The following is a 17,515-nucleotide window of genomic DNA, read 5'->3' on the forward strand; positions in this document are numbered from 1 at the left end:
GCAATTATCAATCAAAATTCATAAAAATATATTTAAATTGACTAAATTTCTCAATTATGTATTTTCATTCAGGGCAGTAAGGAGAAGGCGAATACTCCCTGTACAAAATGAGATGAACTTTCCCCGTATCTGTGTAGGAAGACCTACTCCAGTATGTAGAGTTTATTTATGATTATAGCAATAACAGCTGTCCCTATTTGTTAGCTTGTCTCTTTATAAAAAATGTGTTTATAATTATTATAAAGACCATGACATTGTGCTTATACATGTAGTACCAAAACTCATAACACTGGTAAAATTATATTTTGAGTTGTACCCCATGGTCAACTGTCAGAGATAACTCGAAAGAATTGGCACCCACTGGTGGTGCTCTTGTTTGCCAACCAGTTTATTCTACTGGCTTATAATATATATATATTAATTTATTTCATTCTTTTCTTTGAAATATGGAGTTTTATTAGTGAAATAATAACAGTGATATTTGCACTGCTAACTCAGCAGTGAAAATATCAACTTTAAGAACTACCATGTCACTTTTGAAACAGAATACAAGGCCAAAACTATTGATTGGATATTTAAATAAGGTTGCATAAGTGTAAACAAGGATATATTTGGAAATAAACAACTTACCATTGATAAGAAAAATGTTAATTTTGTTTTTCAAATGTTTTCTTGAACTTTGAAGCTGAATGCTTGAACATTTGCTTTCATACAAAGCAAACTACAGATGAAAACAATTGCTCCAACATACATTTGATGTTAAATTATCAATAAAAATATTTTTTGAACTGTTTGTCATAGTAATACAAACTTTCCAAAAATTCACTCATTAATTAACAGGTTAACTGATGATTTTTTATCCCACCCACGCCACAAAAATTGTCAACAACCTTGCATAGTCTTCACTATTCACTAAACAACCCATCTCTGAGTGAATCAGACTGTTCTCTGACAGTGAGGGATGAATACCCATGTATCATGAAAAAAGCTCTAAAACTAGAAAAAAATGTTTTTATCCAATGATTATCCGCAAATGTTTTGCAATCATGTTCGACTTCAAATTTTCAAATCAGAGAACTTTTTCTCCACGAACCTGAAATAGAAAATTGACAGCTACATCATCAGCTATAATTCTGCATGAGGGGCACTCACAGGTAGCGGCACAGAAAACACTCTTTTCAAAAAAGGGGTATTTAGAAAACTTTATTTAAGTACTTATAACAGTCGGAAAATAAGCATTAGAGAAACAGAAAATTTGTTGATATTTTCATTCGTTGCTTCATCACTCCTGAAAATATATTTTTCTCTGACACTTGTGAAATAAAATACGATCTTACACTGAAATCAACAAATATCCTCTCTCTCTCTTTCTCTCTCTCTCTCTCTCTCTCTCTCTCTCTCTCTCTCTCTCTCTCTCTCTCTCTCTCTCTCTCTCTCTCTCGATATATATACATGTATATATATGAACATTATGCTGCAGCACTATGCAAGCATGCCCTTTTCTCTTCTTTGAGTACAATGATTTACTTTAATTAGTAATTCTAAAAACCATAAGTCCTTTTTACTCCTAATGTGGTGTATGTATTTCAGATACAAGTCCAGGAGGAGGAGGAGAGGAAGCCAACATTTACTTTGAAAGGTAAGTAAACAAAGATAAAACACTGATTGAGTAGCCATTCATGCTATTGAAGTATAACTTTACCAAATTCCTTGGGAAGATTAGACAATTAGGATACAGAATGTAACTTTGAAAACTTTGAGTTAATTACAAAGTTACCTTTCGGACTAAAAAACGATTGTTAAAGTTTGTATGCAATCCACTATCATGCTTAATCGCTGGTAGATATACTAAAGTTAAAGGGGCAACAGGACTATATAAACCTCCAGGTGGCAAGCTTTTGTATAATTTTATGCATGTTTCACATCAGGAACACTTTTTCCAAATTTATGCAATGCTTACAAAAAGCTGAGACATGAAACTTTGCAGGCATGTAGAATGAAGGTTAAACAAATAAAAATCCTTAATTTGTTTTTGAAACATTACTAGAAACATGACTTTGAGAAAAAATCTAACTGTCAGATTGAAAATTTGAATTTGCCGGGGGAGTGGCTAATTGGTGTTCTGGGGGTTATGAACTCTCTGTTGTAAACATTACCACATGCTGGTGTTTACATCCCTAGCAGCTTGCTTGTAGCAGACCACATGCCTCACTATCAAATACTGTAGTAACAAAAGTGAACATTAACCTTGATAAGTTTTTATTCCACCTGCATATGCCAAAATTATGGATAGATATCATCAGCTTCATATGCTACATTTTAGTCTAATTGTTTTCTATGATATTAACACTTTTTCCTTTTCAAGCTTTACGTAATTAATAAGTCTGGTGAATCTTTCCCAGGTTTAAATATGTAACATTGTTTTCATACTTGTCATTTAAAAAAATAATTTATGAACCTAATTGCTGAAATGTTAGTTGCTCCTTCGCTTTTCTATCAAAAACTTTGTCATCATTACAAATGTTTATATCCCAGCCAGGTAAAGTGAATATCTCCTATTGTTCTTCAGTCATGTAAACTATATATATATATATATCTTTGTCCTGATTATTTTGTTCCATATTTTGAGTCTTCTTATTCTGCCCAAAGTTATTATTTTAAAGGAAGGCAGTACCTCGTTCCATGTCTTACAAATGTTCATGTATAATTGTTTTAATTCCCTCCTTTTTGACTCAAAATGTGCATTTGATTTCCAGTTATCAATACACAAACCAGATTCCAGCCAGTGACATTTAATTACCAATTAAAGGTGTCAACACTATCTGAATTGTTTTCTTGCTGAACTCGTTTACAATAAGGTTAATTTGTACTAGGGTTGTGGATGCATTCAAAAAAGCATTATTATTGTATGTTGACAAAATAATAAGTTTTGGATTCCAGACGGAGAATAAACCTTGCTATTTTGGACTGGAATGAGAATGTTGATTCTAAACATTTGAGAGGGATGTCGCATACAGAAGAAAGATTTAGTCGAAATAACAAAATGCCAGTCAGGAACAAGAAAATTATCATTTCAAAGGAAACATCCGTTAAAGATGGCCTGGTCACCTTTATTTCATATAGAAGGTTGTAGTGTGGGGAAATACATCGTCTGCTCTGATCAGCCCTGTTTGTTTACATTTCTCTTGTGTGTGCTAAAGATATAACACTGAGTTTAACAGACAGGTACATAGCTGAGGGAATTTACAGTAATTTAAGCCACTCCCCATTTCCTCGCTGCCGAGGCAGCGAATGTTGCCCCTTTAAAGCATGTAGACTATTGATGGATTCAATGGAATTATGTCTTCCCCAATGAATGGGGGAGACATATTGTTTTGTCCTGTCAGTCAGTCAGTCAGTCAGTCAGTCAGTCAGTCAGTCAGTCAGTCAGTCAGTCAGTCAGTCAGTCAGTCAGTCAGTCAGTCAGTCAGTCAGTCTTAGTCTGTCAGTCTTAGTCTGTCAGTCCAGGTAATGACTAGTAGACGATCCCTATTGATTTTCAGGCCAGTAGGTCAAAAGTCATGGTGACCTTGCGGTAAAATAACGGTTTCCGCAAAATAACTAAAGAACACTTGGGCCCAGGAGCTTCATACTTGGTATGATTTTGATTTTAAGTTCAGTAGGTCAAGGTCACAGTCACCTTTAGGTCAGCACAATTTGTTGGTCACCAGTCCGTCTGTCACACTTCTTTCTGCTCAATAACTTAAGAACACTTGGAGCCAGGAACTTCATACTTGTTATGCAGGTTGGTCATGCCCAGTAGATGACCCGTATGTTTGTTCATATCCATTCCATAAGTTCAATTTTCAAGTCCATCATTGATTTGTTCACACCTATGACCACACAATGGTGGAGACAAGCGCTTTTTCAAAAAAGCGATCTCTAGTTTGTGGAATTTTTTACATTCGAACAGTTTGTATAAAATGTTGGGTGCAGCTTTCTAGTATGGTTGTATTTTGGCATGCAAGCCACACTTTCATACATAGTCATTGTACCGGTACATAATAAATCTAATAAATCTAAACTTATCAATATCATCAGGGGTATCAGACTATCAAGTAACATAACTTTTAGTTCAATTTAAGACATTTACCTATATGTGTATGTCACATTGAAATGATTGCCATTGTGTTACAACATGTGAAGGTATGCCTGTGAGCCAAGGTAGTGTTCAAGGGCGGGCCAGGGTCGTCAAGTCTCTACACGATGCTGATCAGATCGAGGTATTGCAGAAGATTTTTAATAACATCAGCACCATGTAGCTGCTTCTTCTAATCTTGAAAAAGTCAAGTACATGTTTGAATACCCGGTATAATAAAAAAGGGATACACTGACTACAGTAACACTATTTGTATGTATGTATGTATGTTTTTCTTTAGACCTTGTGGTCAAGGATAACCCGTGAAAGTGCAAGCACTTATTTCCAACGGGGTCCTTTGTTTTTGCTGAAGGGACAGCACGCTGAAGAGACAGTGGTGGGATACAAGGAAGTCCGGGTGCGATACCCTAGCTCTTTTTCGAAGAGACCCCTTGGTTCTTTTACGTGCTCGGTGTAAAGCACCAATACACGGGGTACAACTTTCCTGGGTTAAACCAGTACTGAGTACACCACTTTTCCAAGCACTACCCTTTAAATGCTGAGCGCCAGGCAAGGGAGCTACTTGTACCAATTTTTAACGTCTTTTGGTATGACGCGGCCAGGGATCGAACCCATGACCTCCCGCTCCGTAGGCTGACGCTTAACCACTAGGCCACAGAGCTTAACGACTAGGCCACGGAGACGGTTTGTTGAAGTGTACTATTTTAGTCTCAAAATTTTAATCACTGGTATATTAAAGAAGTCAATTATGTAACAAGATGAAAAAAATAGTTTGTTTATGGATGAAGATCTAGACTAATGAATCTACTAACAAGAAATTATAAAGTAACAATTTACTTGTTCATAGTTGGTATTTAAAAACTTTCCATTTTTATTAGAAAGGTGACGTGTTGATAGTGAGTTATACAGACGTGGGCTGGTCACCATATTTCCCGCTTATCGCTGGACTGGCTACAGAGCTTGGTGGACTGGTTTCTCATGGTAAGGACAACTGACTGGTTACCTATTTATTTGAATAAATGTTTTCTTAATTTTGCTGAAACCTTTTTAAATGCAAAAGTTCAATTTAATGCAAATGACAATATTGAAGTGACTTTTACTTAAGAAGAGATTAGATTTATTTTCAGCTAACCCCCTACAGATCTTTAGTACAACTTATTAATAACCTAAGATGAAAGTTTGCACCTTGATTTTGATAAAGGTATGTCAAAAGCAAATGCATATAAATGATTAAAATAACAAAGGGTAAACCGCATTAATGTATAATTTATATTTTTGACAAATACAATTTTGCAGCAAGATATATGTTTAAAAAGGAAAAGTAAATGCTGCTGACCCAACTTCACACTGTTCCGATCTAGTTTTTGACTGTAGATGACCCGACTTCACACTCTTCCGACCTAGTTTTTGACAGTAGATGACCCAATTTCACACTGTTTGGACCTAGTTTTTGACTGTAGATGACCCAAGTTTACACTGTTCCGACCTAGTTTTTGACTGTAGATGACCCAACTTCACACTGTTCTGACCTAGTTTTTGACAGTAGATGACCCAATTTCACACTGTTTGGACTTAGTTTTTGACTGTAGATGACCCAAGTTTACACTGTTCCAACCTAGTTTTTGACTGTAGATGACCCAACTTCACACTGTTCCGACCTAGTTTTTGACTGTAGATGACCCAACTTCACACTGTTCCGACCTAGTTTTTGACAGTAGATGACCCAATTTCACACTGTTTGGACTTAGTTTTTGACTGTAGATGACCCAAGTTTACACTGTTCCAACCTAGTTTTTGACTGTAGATGACCCAACTTCACACTGTTCCGACATAGTTTTTTATTGTAACTGACCCAAGTTTACACTGTTCGGACCTAGTTTTTGACTGTATATGACCCAACTTCACACTGTTCCGACCTAGTTTTTGACTGTAAATGACCCAACTTCACACTTTTGCAACCTAGTTTTTGACTATAGATGACCCAAATTCACACTGTTTTGACCTAGTTTTTGACTGTAGATGACCCAACTTCACACTGTTCCGATCTAGGTTTTGACTGTAGATGACCCAACTTCACACTGTGTTCCAACCTAGTTTTTGACTGTAGATGACCAAACTTCACACTGTTCAGACATAGTTTTTTATTGTAGAAGACCCAACTTCACACTGTTCCGACCTAGTTTTTTTTACTGTAGATGACCCAACTTCACACTGTTCCGACCTAGTTTTTGACCGTAGATGACCCAATTTCACACTGTTTTGACCTAGTTTTTTACTGTAAGATGACCCAACTTCACACTGTTTTGACCTAGTTTTTGACTGTAAATGACCCATGTTTACACTACTCCTAATTATCATGCTGAGAAATATTCTGATTGAGTTTCTTGAAGATAGGTAATTGCTTTTATATTTTTTGAAGGGAAAAAGAAACTTTAACAAAAAAATTGTCTTAGTATTAGACTCAGTGAACTTGTTTTTAACCATAGTTGACCAATATTCACATAAGTCATAATTATCTGAATTTCATGATGATTGAACAAACTCTGAACCCAATCTTTGTCTTGATTTGACCTAGTTACCTATCTTTTTAATCTGAGATGACCCATATTCACACTGGTCCTAAATATATTTTGAGAAATATTCTGACTGAGTTTCTTGAAAGTTTAATGACCACTGAACTTGTGAAAGCAATAAGAAACTAAAAATCTGACTACTAAGTTATAGAATCTTAATTTTAATATCAATGTTTAACATTTATTTATAAAAAAAGGCAATACGTTGAAAACAATATAACAGAAAAACCAACTAATTAAGTGAATATTATTTTCTCTTTCCTAGGTGCGGTTGTGGCCAGAGAGTATGGTCTCCCATGTGTTGTTAATGTACCTGATGCCACACATGCCTTCCACTCAGGTAATTATGGATTATTTGGAAGGAAAAACCTTGATAATAAAAAATGCTCAAACTGTTCTCTTTAAACTGCATCACATTTTCATGCCCCTGCTAAAATGGGGGGGCATTTGGAATTGCCCTTGCCCGTTTGTGCCTGCGTCCGTCCATAAGTATTATGCAAACTTTTGTCATTCAAAACTCAAAACTATTTTACCTAGAGTCAAGAAACATAGATGGAATGTTATTAAGGTGGTGGTGTTTTTCCACACTGTACTAAGTATAACGAGAGAAATGGCCCATTAATTAGCAAAAATTTACACGTCTGGACATGTGTCAATAAAAACTCCAAAATTATTTACCTAGAGTCATGAATGTTCTTCATGAGATGAATTTGTGTACCTAGGGTTTTGTTTGCTTCTACACATATAATTGATTAAACAAAAATTGGCATTTCTTGACTTGTGTCAATCAAAACTACAAGTTATTTCACCTCGTGTCATATTACGAGGTGGGAAGGAATGTTGTTATGTTTATATCATGTTCTTCTTTAAATACATCTGAGACTATTATTTTAGGTGATTTTAATACAGACATGTCTTCTAGTGCTAGATGTCCACTTCTCAACAAATTAAAATATGTGTGTGATATGTTTAGTCTAAAACAAGTGATAACTGATTTTACAAGGATAACTTCAACATCGTCTACAACGATTGATTTGATTTTAGTATCAGATCCGGAGAAGATTTCACAAAGTGGTGTAATAGACTTTTCTGTAAGTGACCAAATGCTGACATTTGGCACCAGAAAAGTTTCACATGAATTCTTTGGCAAACACAACAATGTTAAAATTTGTTCCTTAAAATACTACTCAAAAGAAAGTTTTCAGCAATCTTTCTTGGGATTAGATTGGTCACCAGTTTTATTTTGTGATGATATTAATATTGCTTGGAATAATTTTAAAAATATGTCTCTACATTGGACTCTATTGCCCCTGTAAAAAAAGTACGCTTAAAACAAAGAACTGAAGAGTGGATTGATTCTGACATCTTGGAATGTATTAAGGCTCGAGATAAAGCTTTCTATAATTTTAGAAACTGTAGAACTGATGAAAATTTTAACCATTTTAAGTCTCTGAGAAACAAGGCCAGCTATTTAATTATGAATGCGAAAAGGAACTTTTTTAAATCTTCACTTGAGAGCAATAAAAATGACTCTAAGTCTCTGTGGAAAAGTTTGAAAAACTTAGGTCTGCCTGGTAAAAATATGCAGTGTTCAAATAACATTGGCTTAAATATCGATGGCAACATTTGTTTTGACAAACTTAAGGTGGCAGAACAATTCAATTCATTTTACACCTCTGTTGTCGATAAACTTGTGAGCAAATTGCCAACTATTGTCAACAGGTTTGGTTCAAGTTTTGTATCGAATTTTTATTCTTCGAAAGGGGTTAAACCCAACAGTTTTTCATTCTCAATTACTACAGAGAAGAAAGTATATAAATACTTGAATAGTCTCAGTCCTAAAAAAGCTACAGGCCTAGATGGCATACCCTTTCGTTTTGTTAAGGACTCGGCTTCAATCATTGCTGGCCCCATATCTCGCATAGTTAACCTTTCCGTAATACAGGGTGTGGTCCCTGATGATCTTAAGTCTGCTCGTGTAGTCCCGCTGTACAAAAAGAATGATAAGACTGATGTTGGAAATTATCGCCCTGTCTCAATCTTGAGCATTGTCTCTAAAGTTTTCGAGCGGGTTATCTATGATCAATTAGAAGAATACCTAGTCCAAAATAGTTTATTATACGAGTATCAGTCTGGATTTAGACAAGGATTTTCAACTGATACCTGTCTGATTCATCTCACAGATTATATTCGCTTTCAGATGGACAAGGGACACTATGTTGGCATGGTCCTCATAGATCTGCAGAAGGCTTTCGATACAGTAAATCACTCTATTTTATTGAATAAACTAAAAGCGATGGGTCTCAATGAAATGTCCATTAACTGGTTTACCTCCTACTTGTCTGATAGAAGTCAGTTAGTTGAAATTTCTGGTAAATACTCCTCCTCAACAACTATTTCCTGTGGTGTGCCCCAAGGGTCAATTTAAGGGCCACTTCTTTTTCTTATCTATGTAAATGACATGTCTGCTGTTGTCGAAAATAAGTTACTCCTTTATGCAGATGACTCAGCAATTCTTGTGTCAGGTAAAAGTAAAATGGAAATAGAAAACCTGTTAAGTAATGACCTAAATATTGTTAGTCAGTGGCTCATCTGCAATAAACTTTCCCTGCATCTTGGAAAGACAGAGTCTATTCTATTTGGGTCCCAGCAACAGTTGAAATCCCAGTCCAAACTTGATATTCAATGTAATGGCCAACCTATTGAATCAACGACTTCAGTTAAATATCTTGGAGTAACTATTGATCAACACTTGTCCTTTGAGTCTATGGCAAGGTCTATTATTAGAAAATCAAATGCAAGGTTAAAATTCCTGTACCGTAAAAGTAAATTCCTCACCCTACATACAAAGAAACTTCTGGTTACCTCTCTTATACAATGTCACTTTGACTATGCATCATCTGCTTGGTATAACAGTTTGACACAAGATTTAAAGAATAAATTGCAAGTCAGGCCAAAAAAAAAAATAGGTCTGTTTCCGGTCGCCCGACCGACCCTCTTATTTCCGCGCCGACCCTATACTTTTTATTGGTGTAAAAGTTAACTGCGCGCATATTTAGTACTTTTCGGTACTTTCTTTCCGTTAATTTTCTTATCTTTGGTCACAGTGCTCCAGCTAAGCATAATTAGCGTGGCGGGGCGCCCCGCTGCCCTTTTATGGCGCCCTGCTGCCTTTTCAAACGCCCCGCTGTGCCCTTTTCATTGACAGAGCTGCCTTTGATGATAAATAAAACAAATAAATCGCCCATTTGTGTCATCAAAGCGACATTGACCTCGCCGAAATTTTAACACATTGTAAATCTGTCAATCAGCGAGTATTTGGCCACTGTCCCATTAGTCAAAACATCGCAATTAGCCATAGGGTAATCCCCTAATCCGATAATTGGGCCGTGTCATCCAATTACCAAAACATCGCCGGTAGGCGGAGCTATTGAAAGTTAACCAATCAGAATGTACATTGAGAAGAACCTGATAATATGATATACGTTCATTAAAATGAGATAGAAAAGGCGACATAATTATGAAAAATCGTGTCAAGCATTGATGAAGTTAAAAAGTAATTGTTATATGTATTGAACAAACAATGCCAGACATTTTAAACATTGATGTTTTTGAAGCAGACGGTCATAGCCATCTCGGGACATCGGCAAGGTGGCGCTAAGAAAATCAAAAACATGACGTATCACCAAATATTTAATTGGTTTTCGTGAAATGTTCATGATAAAAAATTGATTTGTAAACACAAAAACATATTATTTTTTTTGCTTTATGTAGAGTTTTAATACTTACAGTATTTTTCTCCTGTTTACGATGTCAAAAATATCGGCGAGATCGCCATTTTGTCAGAACAATTTTCCGAGTTAATTTCTCAACCTCCCATTATGTATTGGTAAAGTTTTCATCAAGGACAGTGATTTAAATGTCATTTGGTTCTTAAATGTCAGCATATTATTTAGCCAGAGACAAGTATATAACAGTATAGCTGAATGTGACATTCGTACCCTATCCCGAACGTACCAAAATAAGATTCGTCCCTCTACTATATTGACAGGTCATTTATTAGTCATTTTGATTGTTTCAAATCCTTAGCTGTCTTGGTTTTTGTTTCATTTTTAGATGCTATTTGGAGATAAACTATGTGACATTGACACATACACTTTTGCTGAGCCAAAAATGATACATTTTTTATGAACATTTTATATAGTTATAGCAATCAGTTTGAATGTGAATATAAACTGAGGTGTGTGTTATGGCATAGTTTTTGTATCAGGTGTTACGAAAGTATCACTTCTCCTTAAAGTCTCCCCACTTCTCCCTAAATTGACTGAAGGGAGAAGTCACTTCTCCCAAAGTTTTCAGGAGAGTTTTAGAATTTTAATATTCTATCAAATATAAGAATAGCATTATAGCACAAATGTGAAATTGGTAAATATGAAAAATTGACAAATCTGAGGCACTCTTTTTCGACATCTGTCATACAGACAAACATGTTCAACAATACATGCATTTATATTCTAGAAAATGTATATCTATACATTATAATTAATACACATTATACAGTTCTTAATGAATGAATGGACTTGTATTTACATTTTATGCTTTAGTACCTTTTAAAATTGTCTCATACGCAGTTAATATGGTTATTTTTGAATAAAAGTCAGCCGCCTTCTATTCTAGATCACTTCCCCCCCCCAAAAAAAAAAAAAAAAAAAAAAAAAAAAAAATGCCTACCTACCTACCCTCTTTTTTTTGGGAAGGAGACCGGAAACGAACCTATTTTTTTTTTTGGCCTCACACAAAATAAGTTAATGAGATTTGTGTTGAACTTACAACCTAGGTCACATATTGGTAAAGAGCATTTTTTATGTTTACAGTGGTTGCCAGTTGTAGGTAGAACGAATCAAATAACATTATGTCATGTATATAAAATCAACTCCAAACTTTCCCCTCTCTATTTAAGGGAACAGTTTACCCCCATCAATGAAGTTCATAAATATCCTACCAGGTTCAGAGTTAAGGTCGATGGTACAAATAATTTAATGTCGGAATGCAAGAGGTTTGCAATTCCTAAGGTCAAAGGCTTTGGTGGCAAATCTTTTGCTTTTAATGGTTGTAATCTTTGGAACAGTCTACCACAGAATGTGAGGGATGCCAAATCTATTTCTTCCTTTAAAAGCAAGGTCAAGGAACTACTTTTAAGTTCGGTTTAATTACTGTATTTGCTTTCCTTTTAATGCAATTTTAATATAAGTTCATTTATTTCTTATAATTTTTTAAACTGTCATGCATAAAGATAGATATTTTAATTACATAGTTAGTTTTACAGGTCAGTTTTTTCATGGCAATATTCATCTGTGATATCCATATATTTTTATCTGATAAAGCTTTAGTTAATATTGTTACTTTGTCACTCTATTTACAATGTTTTGTCAAAGCCGCATATTGTTCCATCATTTTAGCTATTTAATTTATTTATTTATGCAATTCAATGTCTTTCCTTGATAACCACACTGTGATAATTAAGTATATTTTGTTTTAAGTCTTCCTATGTCACACAGTACTATATTTTAAGGACCACAATGGAAATAAGAGTTTTATTTAAACTCTTTTTTGTGATATCCTTAACATGTAATGTTGATTGACATGGCTGTATTAACTCATACAGTTTGTTTAACACCTGTATGTCTTAATTTTAAAATTGCCATGTAAATTGTACATTTTATGTTGAAATAAATCTATCTATCTATTTAAGGCCATGAAGTTGTGTTTTGTTACTCACTGTACATAGTACACCACAGTTTTGGCCCTTGAATTAGAAAAAATATATTTTTAGACTTGTTGAACTTGTCTTGCTCATAACTTGAAATTTATTATTCATCCACCATAAGATCTTTCAGGAAGGTGTTTGATGTTATGAAGTTGTGGAACTCATAACTTTGAAGCACACTATGGTGGATGGACAAAATAATGGCCCTTGCTTTTGTGCCAAAGCGACATATAAGGACATTTGTGTTCTTGTTGAATTTTTTATTGTGCCAACTTTCTATGGTGTTCAATACCGTATATTTTGATGGGTGTTTTGAATACATGCAGTGTTTTTCAGATTGCATTCAAGAGGGTGAGATTTGTCTACTGGTGCAAGTGTCTGTCTATTGCCATAGCTCATGGGTTTAAGTCAAGCCAAGTCCTGGGGGAATTTGTTGGTCAAAATTAAAAATACCAGTCTTGTTTTCAACCCAGCAAATGAACTCAACAGACAACTACATTTGAGCTTATAGCTGTCTTCACAATCCAGCACAAAAACAATAGTATTACCGGTACCTAAACTAAAGATATATATTCTTTCAGGAGATTATGTTCATCTAGATGGGACCAACGGTGCTATACACAGACTAGAACAACTTAACCACTAGATAGGACTCACGGTGCTATACACAGACTAGAACAACTTAACCACTAGATGGGACCAACGGTGCTATACACAGACTAGAACAACTTAACCACTAGATGGGACCAACGGTGCTATACACAGACTAGAACAACTTAACCACTAGATGGGACCAACAGTGTTATACACAGACTAGAACAACTTAACCACTAGATGGGACCAACGGTGCTATACACAGACTAGAACAACTTAACCACTAGATGGGACCAACGGTGCTATACACAGACTAGAGCAACTTAACCACTAGATAGGACTCACGGTGCTATACACAGACAAGAGCAACTTAACCACTAGATGGGACCAACAGTGTTATACACAGACTAGAACTACTTAACCACTAGATGGGACCAACAGTGTTATACACAGACTAGAACTACTTAACCACTAGATGGGACCAACAGTGTTATACACAGACTAGAACTACTTAACCACTAGATGGGACCAACAGTGTTATACACAGACTAGAACTACTTAACCACTAGATGGGACCAACGGTGTTATACACAGACTAGAACTACTTAACCACTAGATGGGACCAACGGTGTTATACACAGACGGGAACAACTTAATCACTTACAAATAGTTATGAGCCATGAGATTACTATATAAATGTCACAGACTGAACATAACCTGTGTAGGTTTTAACATTGGACAGATTGAGCTGTATACACTGATGGAACAAAGTAAAGGACAAGCATGTGGTTGTGAGCAATAAGATTTATAAAACAACCTGTTCTACTGTACTTTGTACATGTATTCAGATTTATCTAATCAAGACTTATAAGTGTCTGATTTTATTATTTTGGATTACCAGATAACTTTCATTCAATATGCCAGGGCTAGGAAACATATTAAAAATACTCAGTGTTTAGTTTTGTAACATTTCAATATTTATTTACATGTTTAAATTAATGATTATTGTTTTTATGTATTTTTTTTTAAACAAAATTCATTTGAGAGTGTTTAGTTTTGCATATTTAACAGTATATACAGTAAAACTGTGATTCCTCAAGGATGCTGGGGCCCGAGCTAAAACCTCGAGTGATCCGATGTTTTGAACAACCCATGTTTCCATTTTAGTCCGTTATGTCTTACAATGCATTTTTAAAGTTTAATGTGGTCATACCGATTGTTTACTTCAGCGTCAATAATTTGAAAATCACTGATATGTTCAAAGACTGTCCTTTACTAATTAAAGTGACACTCTTATTCAAAATTAATACATACACATGCATATCAAACATCATTTTTGACTGATAAATCTTTAACTACTTGCCAAATGATGCTTTTATGGAAAATATTAATTAATGATAACAAGATTGTAACCGTGTATTGTATAGCAGAAATCCCATAAATATTAAATGATTGGCGAGTGCTTAAAGATTTACTGTTGTCTCAGAAGGTAGAAATACCGTGTTACATGCTCATTTCTTTCAAATTAAACTCAGTATCCTTTATAATAAACATTGTTTTTGACATTTATTCATTCTTTTTGTACCGTAAATGACTGGGTATAAGACGATAGGGGGTATTAGACGCAGGGAAAAAAATCTGTGAAAAATCCGAGAAAAAAACTTTTAATCTATGTTTTTGGTTAAAAGACGCATAGAAAAAATGTCAAAATCGTCCGGCATTTTCAGCCACCATGTTTGTTGACAGTGACAAAAAAAATTTTTTTCGTGAAAATGGCGATGGTTATCTTTAAAACATACAACCATACTGTCGAGAATGAAAAGTTATGTTATGCAAAAAATATTTTGACAGTGCCCATCTTTGCTTTTTTATATGTAAGTTTGATTATTGTTTAATTCAATTTATTATTCAAAATAATATTGAATACCGTAATTCACAAGAGTTCGGACACCATAAATTAATTATTTTTTTCGCTCTCCGAATACATAGAAAATTATAATTTTTACACTTTATTTCCATGTTTGTTTAACCTGCCTTTTTTCTTCATGTTTGCTTTTTACCACTTATTAATTTATCCGTAGTATTCAATGGTCATAAACTTATTTATTACGCCTATAAGTGTAAATCCTTCATGAAGTTAATTAAAACACCATTTTATACATGCACTGAACTGAATAAACACATTCTATCGGCTTCAGATCAAAGAGTCACACTGTGTGACGTCACATAACTTACAGTCATACCCACGAGGATCTCGTGGCGAGCATGGACATTGCTATGCAGGATTAATGTATAACTGTACGATTATTGCTTCATAGAGTCTATAAGTGTGGTACAAGTTTGAAAGCTTATTGGCAGATCGTTTTACAAACATGCCATGTCGATGTTTTCTTAATCCCTTGATTGCCCTTGTTGTTTGTTTAATCCTCAAATTAATATATCACACTTCCTTTTCAACAGGCAATACATCGTTTAGGATGGGTAGTAACTAATTAAATTGTCACAGTGGTGTATACGGTTAGGTAATCTAGCCAGGCATTGTAAAGATAAAAATCAATAATCTTCGTCTGTGAAACTTGGTAACTATGAAAGTTATGATTGATGTCCTTTGGGTGTCCGAAAATTAGGTACGCAAAAATAAATTATTTTGGGAATAATTATGGGTGTCCAAATATTTAGAGTGTCCGAACTCTTAGGTGAATTACGGTAACTTTAATCGAAAAATATTTTTGTTGAAATTATAAACGTCTTACGATATACCGTATCCCGATCTTCAACTGCCGTTTTAACCCGTATATACTCGATCAATATGACGCGAGTAACATCCCTTTCTACATAAATCTAAACAAACTCTCGGCTTGAAATTGACCTCAGAAAAAAAGTTCAAAAAATTGTTACTGGGTATTATACGCAGGCATTTTTTTGCATCAAAATCTGAGGGAAAAAAGTGCGTCTAATACCCAGTCATTTACGGTAATATTAAAACAAAAGTATTAATTGTGGTAAATCTTATTTGGGAGTAATAGTGCATCTTTTACTAAATGTGTCAATGTAAAAGAAGAAAATAGTAAACAGTGAATAACTAGCAAAGTTTATTTTTATCAAAAAAGCACATTTACAAGCAACATTGGATATTACAGTGCATATTATGGCATTAGTCTGTTTTAAGTTTCACAAAATCAAGGATGGATAATTGGCACATCTTGTCTGTCTTGCGGAACTGATGAATCATTATATCAATTTATTTCAGAGTATTCGATGTTGGACAGTTATGGTAGGGGTTTATTCATATGTTTATTACTCATTTACATTTCACACAATTAAATTCTAATCATTAATATCTGTCAATTATCTTCTCAAATGCCCTTATAAGTAATTTAGCGGTCAGGTGTAGATGGTGACAATCAGTTCTTCACACCTTATCAAACTTCCTCTGTCTATGCAGTTTTTACAACTTGCGAAATTTTTAACACCTGGCAATTGCTGGTTTATTTTGGAAATCTCTTCCGGGAAATTATGACCTCGAGGTAATCATAAGGTTTTGACCATGATTTGTGTATTTGGGACCGGCAATGGTGCTCAAGTCCTCGACTCATTTAAGGTTTGATTCATGGTTAGTATATTTAATATGAAAATAGAAGGAATAATTGTCGGGACAAAGCCTTGACATTGACCGAACTCCAGTTCTTGAGCAATCACAGTTTCATTGTATATACATTTGTAGCCAAAGAAAGATGATATTTATCAATTTATTGTTTGCTATTTGATTTTATTTATGTTTATTGTAGTTGTTGACCTTTGGTTCTTTAACAAATATTTTTTTTGTTTTTATCATGTCTCAACATTTCCAGATTGTATTTACTTTAACAGGGTAAAGAATATTTTGTTGTTTTTTCCAATTATTTTTTATAGATCCATTTTGGTCACTGCAGTGAGACAACATTCAGAAACCATGTTCCAGGTGGACCAGGTCAAGGTCATAGTTCAATGTCAAATGTTGGAGACAGAGGTTTCAAGTCTGCTGTGTACCACAACAAAAATCATGAAACAAATTGTTTGATTCACTTCAATAAATACTAAAAAGTCTCATTTTGATTTGTTTCTAAATTCCAACCTCAACATTACTGACAACCGTGATAACATAACTACCAAAAGCATAAAGTAATTAAATTCACCATGAATTTAAATAACTAAAAATTTTCCGTTTATTAAACTGTCATATCCACACCGTTTCTGCTGCAAGTCTTCAATGATTTTCATAATACATTGACATAACACCCACAATCCACTCCTTATCTCACGACACTAATGTCATGGAACAGAATGGGACAACATAATAGGAGGAGGCATCTATTATTGTTTCAGTGAAAAAGTGTCTGGTGGTTTTTGTTGAGCCCATAGTTGTCACACTGGCGGTTCCTGTATGTGCATGTTTGAACACTA

General features: G+C 34.6%; 1 protein-coding gene across 7 annotated transcripts in view; it reads left to right on the top strand.

Annotated features, from left to right (window-relative positions):
• LOC128240363 (uncharacterized phosphotransferase YvkC-like) overlaps positions 1–17,159 on the top strand; it is a 97,735-nt gene extending 80,576 nt beyond the window's left edge. For 5 of the 7 annotated variants that reach the window (XM_052956991.1, XM_052956999.1, XM_052957028.1 and 2 more), the window contains 6 exons: positions 73–151; positions 1,591–1,639; positions 4,186–4,262; positions 5,017–5,119; positions 6,977–7,051; positions 13,060–17,159. In XM_052956991.1, coding sequence (XP_052812951.1) covers positions 73–151; positions 1,591–1,639; positions 4,186–4,262; positions 5,017–5,119; positions 6,977–7,051; positions 13,060–13,124 — 448 coding nt within the window. In that variant the 3' untranslated portion in view covers positions 13,125–17,159. Of the gene's footprint in view, positions 1–72; positions 152–1,590; positions 1,640–4,185; positions 4,263–4,418; positions 5,120–6,976; positions 7,052–13,059 lie in introns of those variants that run through there. The other 2 variants (XR_008262164.1, XR_008262166.1) reach the window with 2 other exon arrangements.
• The last annotated feature ends 356 nt before the right edge of the window (positions 17,160–17,515 follow it).

Source organism: Mya arenaria, chromosome 1, assembly GCF_026914265.1.
Source record: "Mya arenaria isolate MELC-2E11 chromosome 1, ASM2691426v1".
NCBI lineage: Eukaryota > Metazoa > Mollusca > Bivalvia > Myida > Myidae > Mya > Mya arenaria.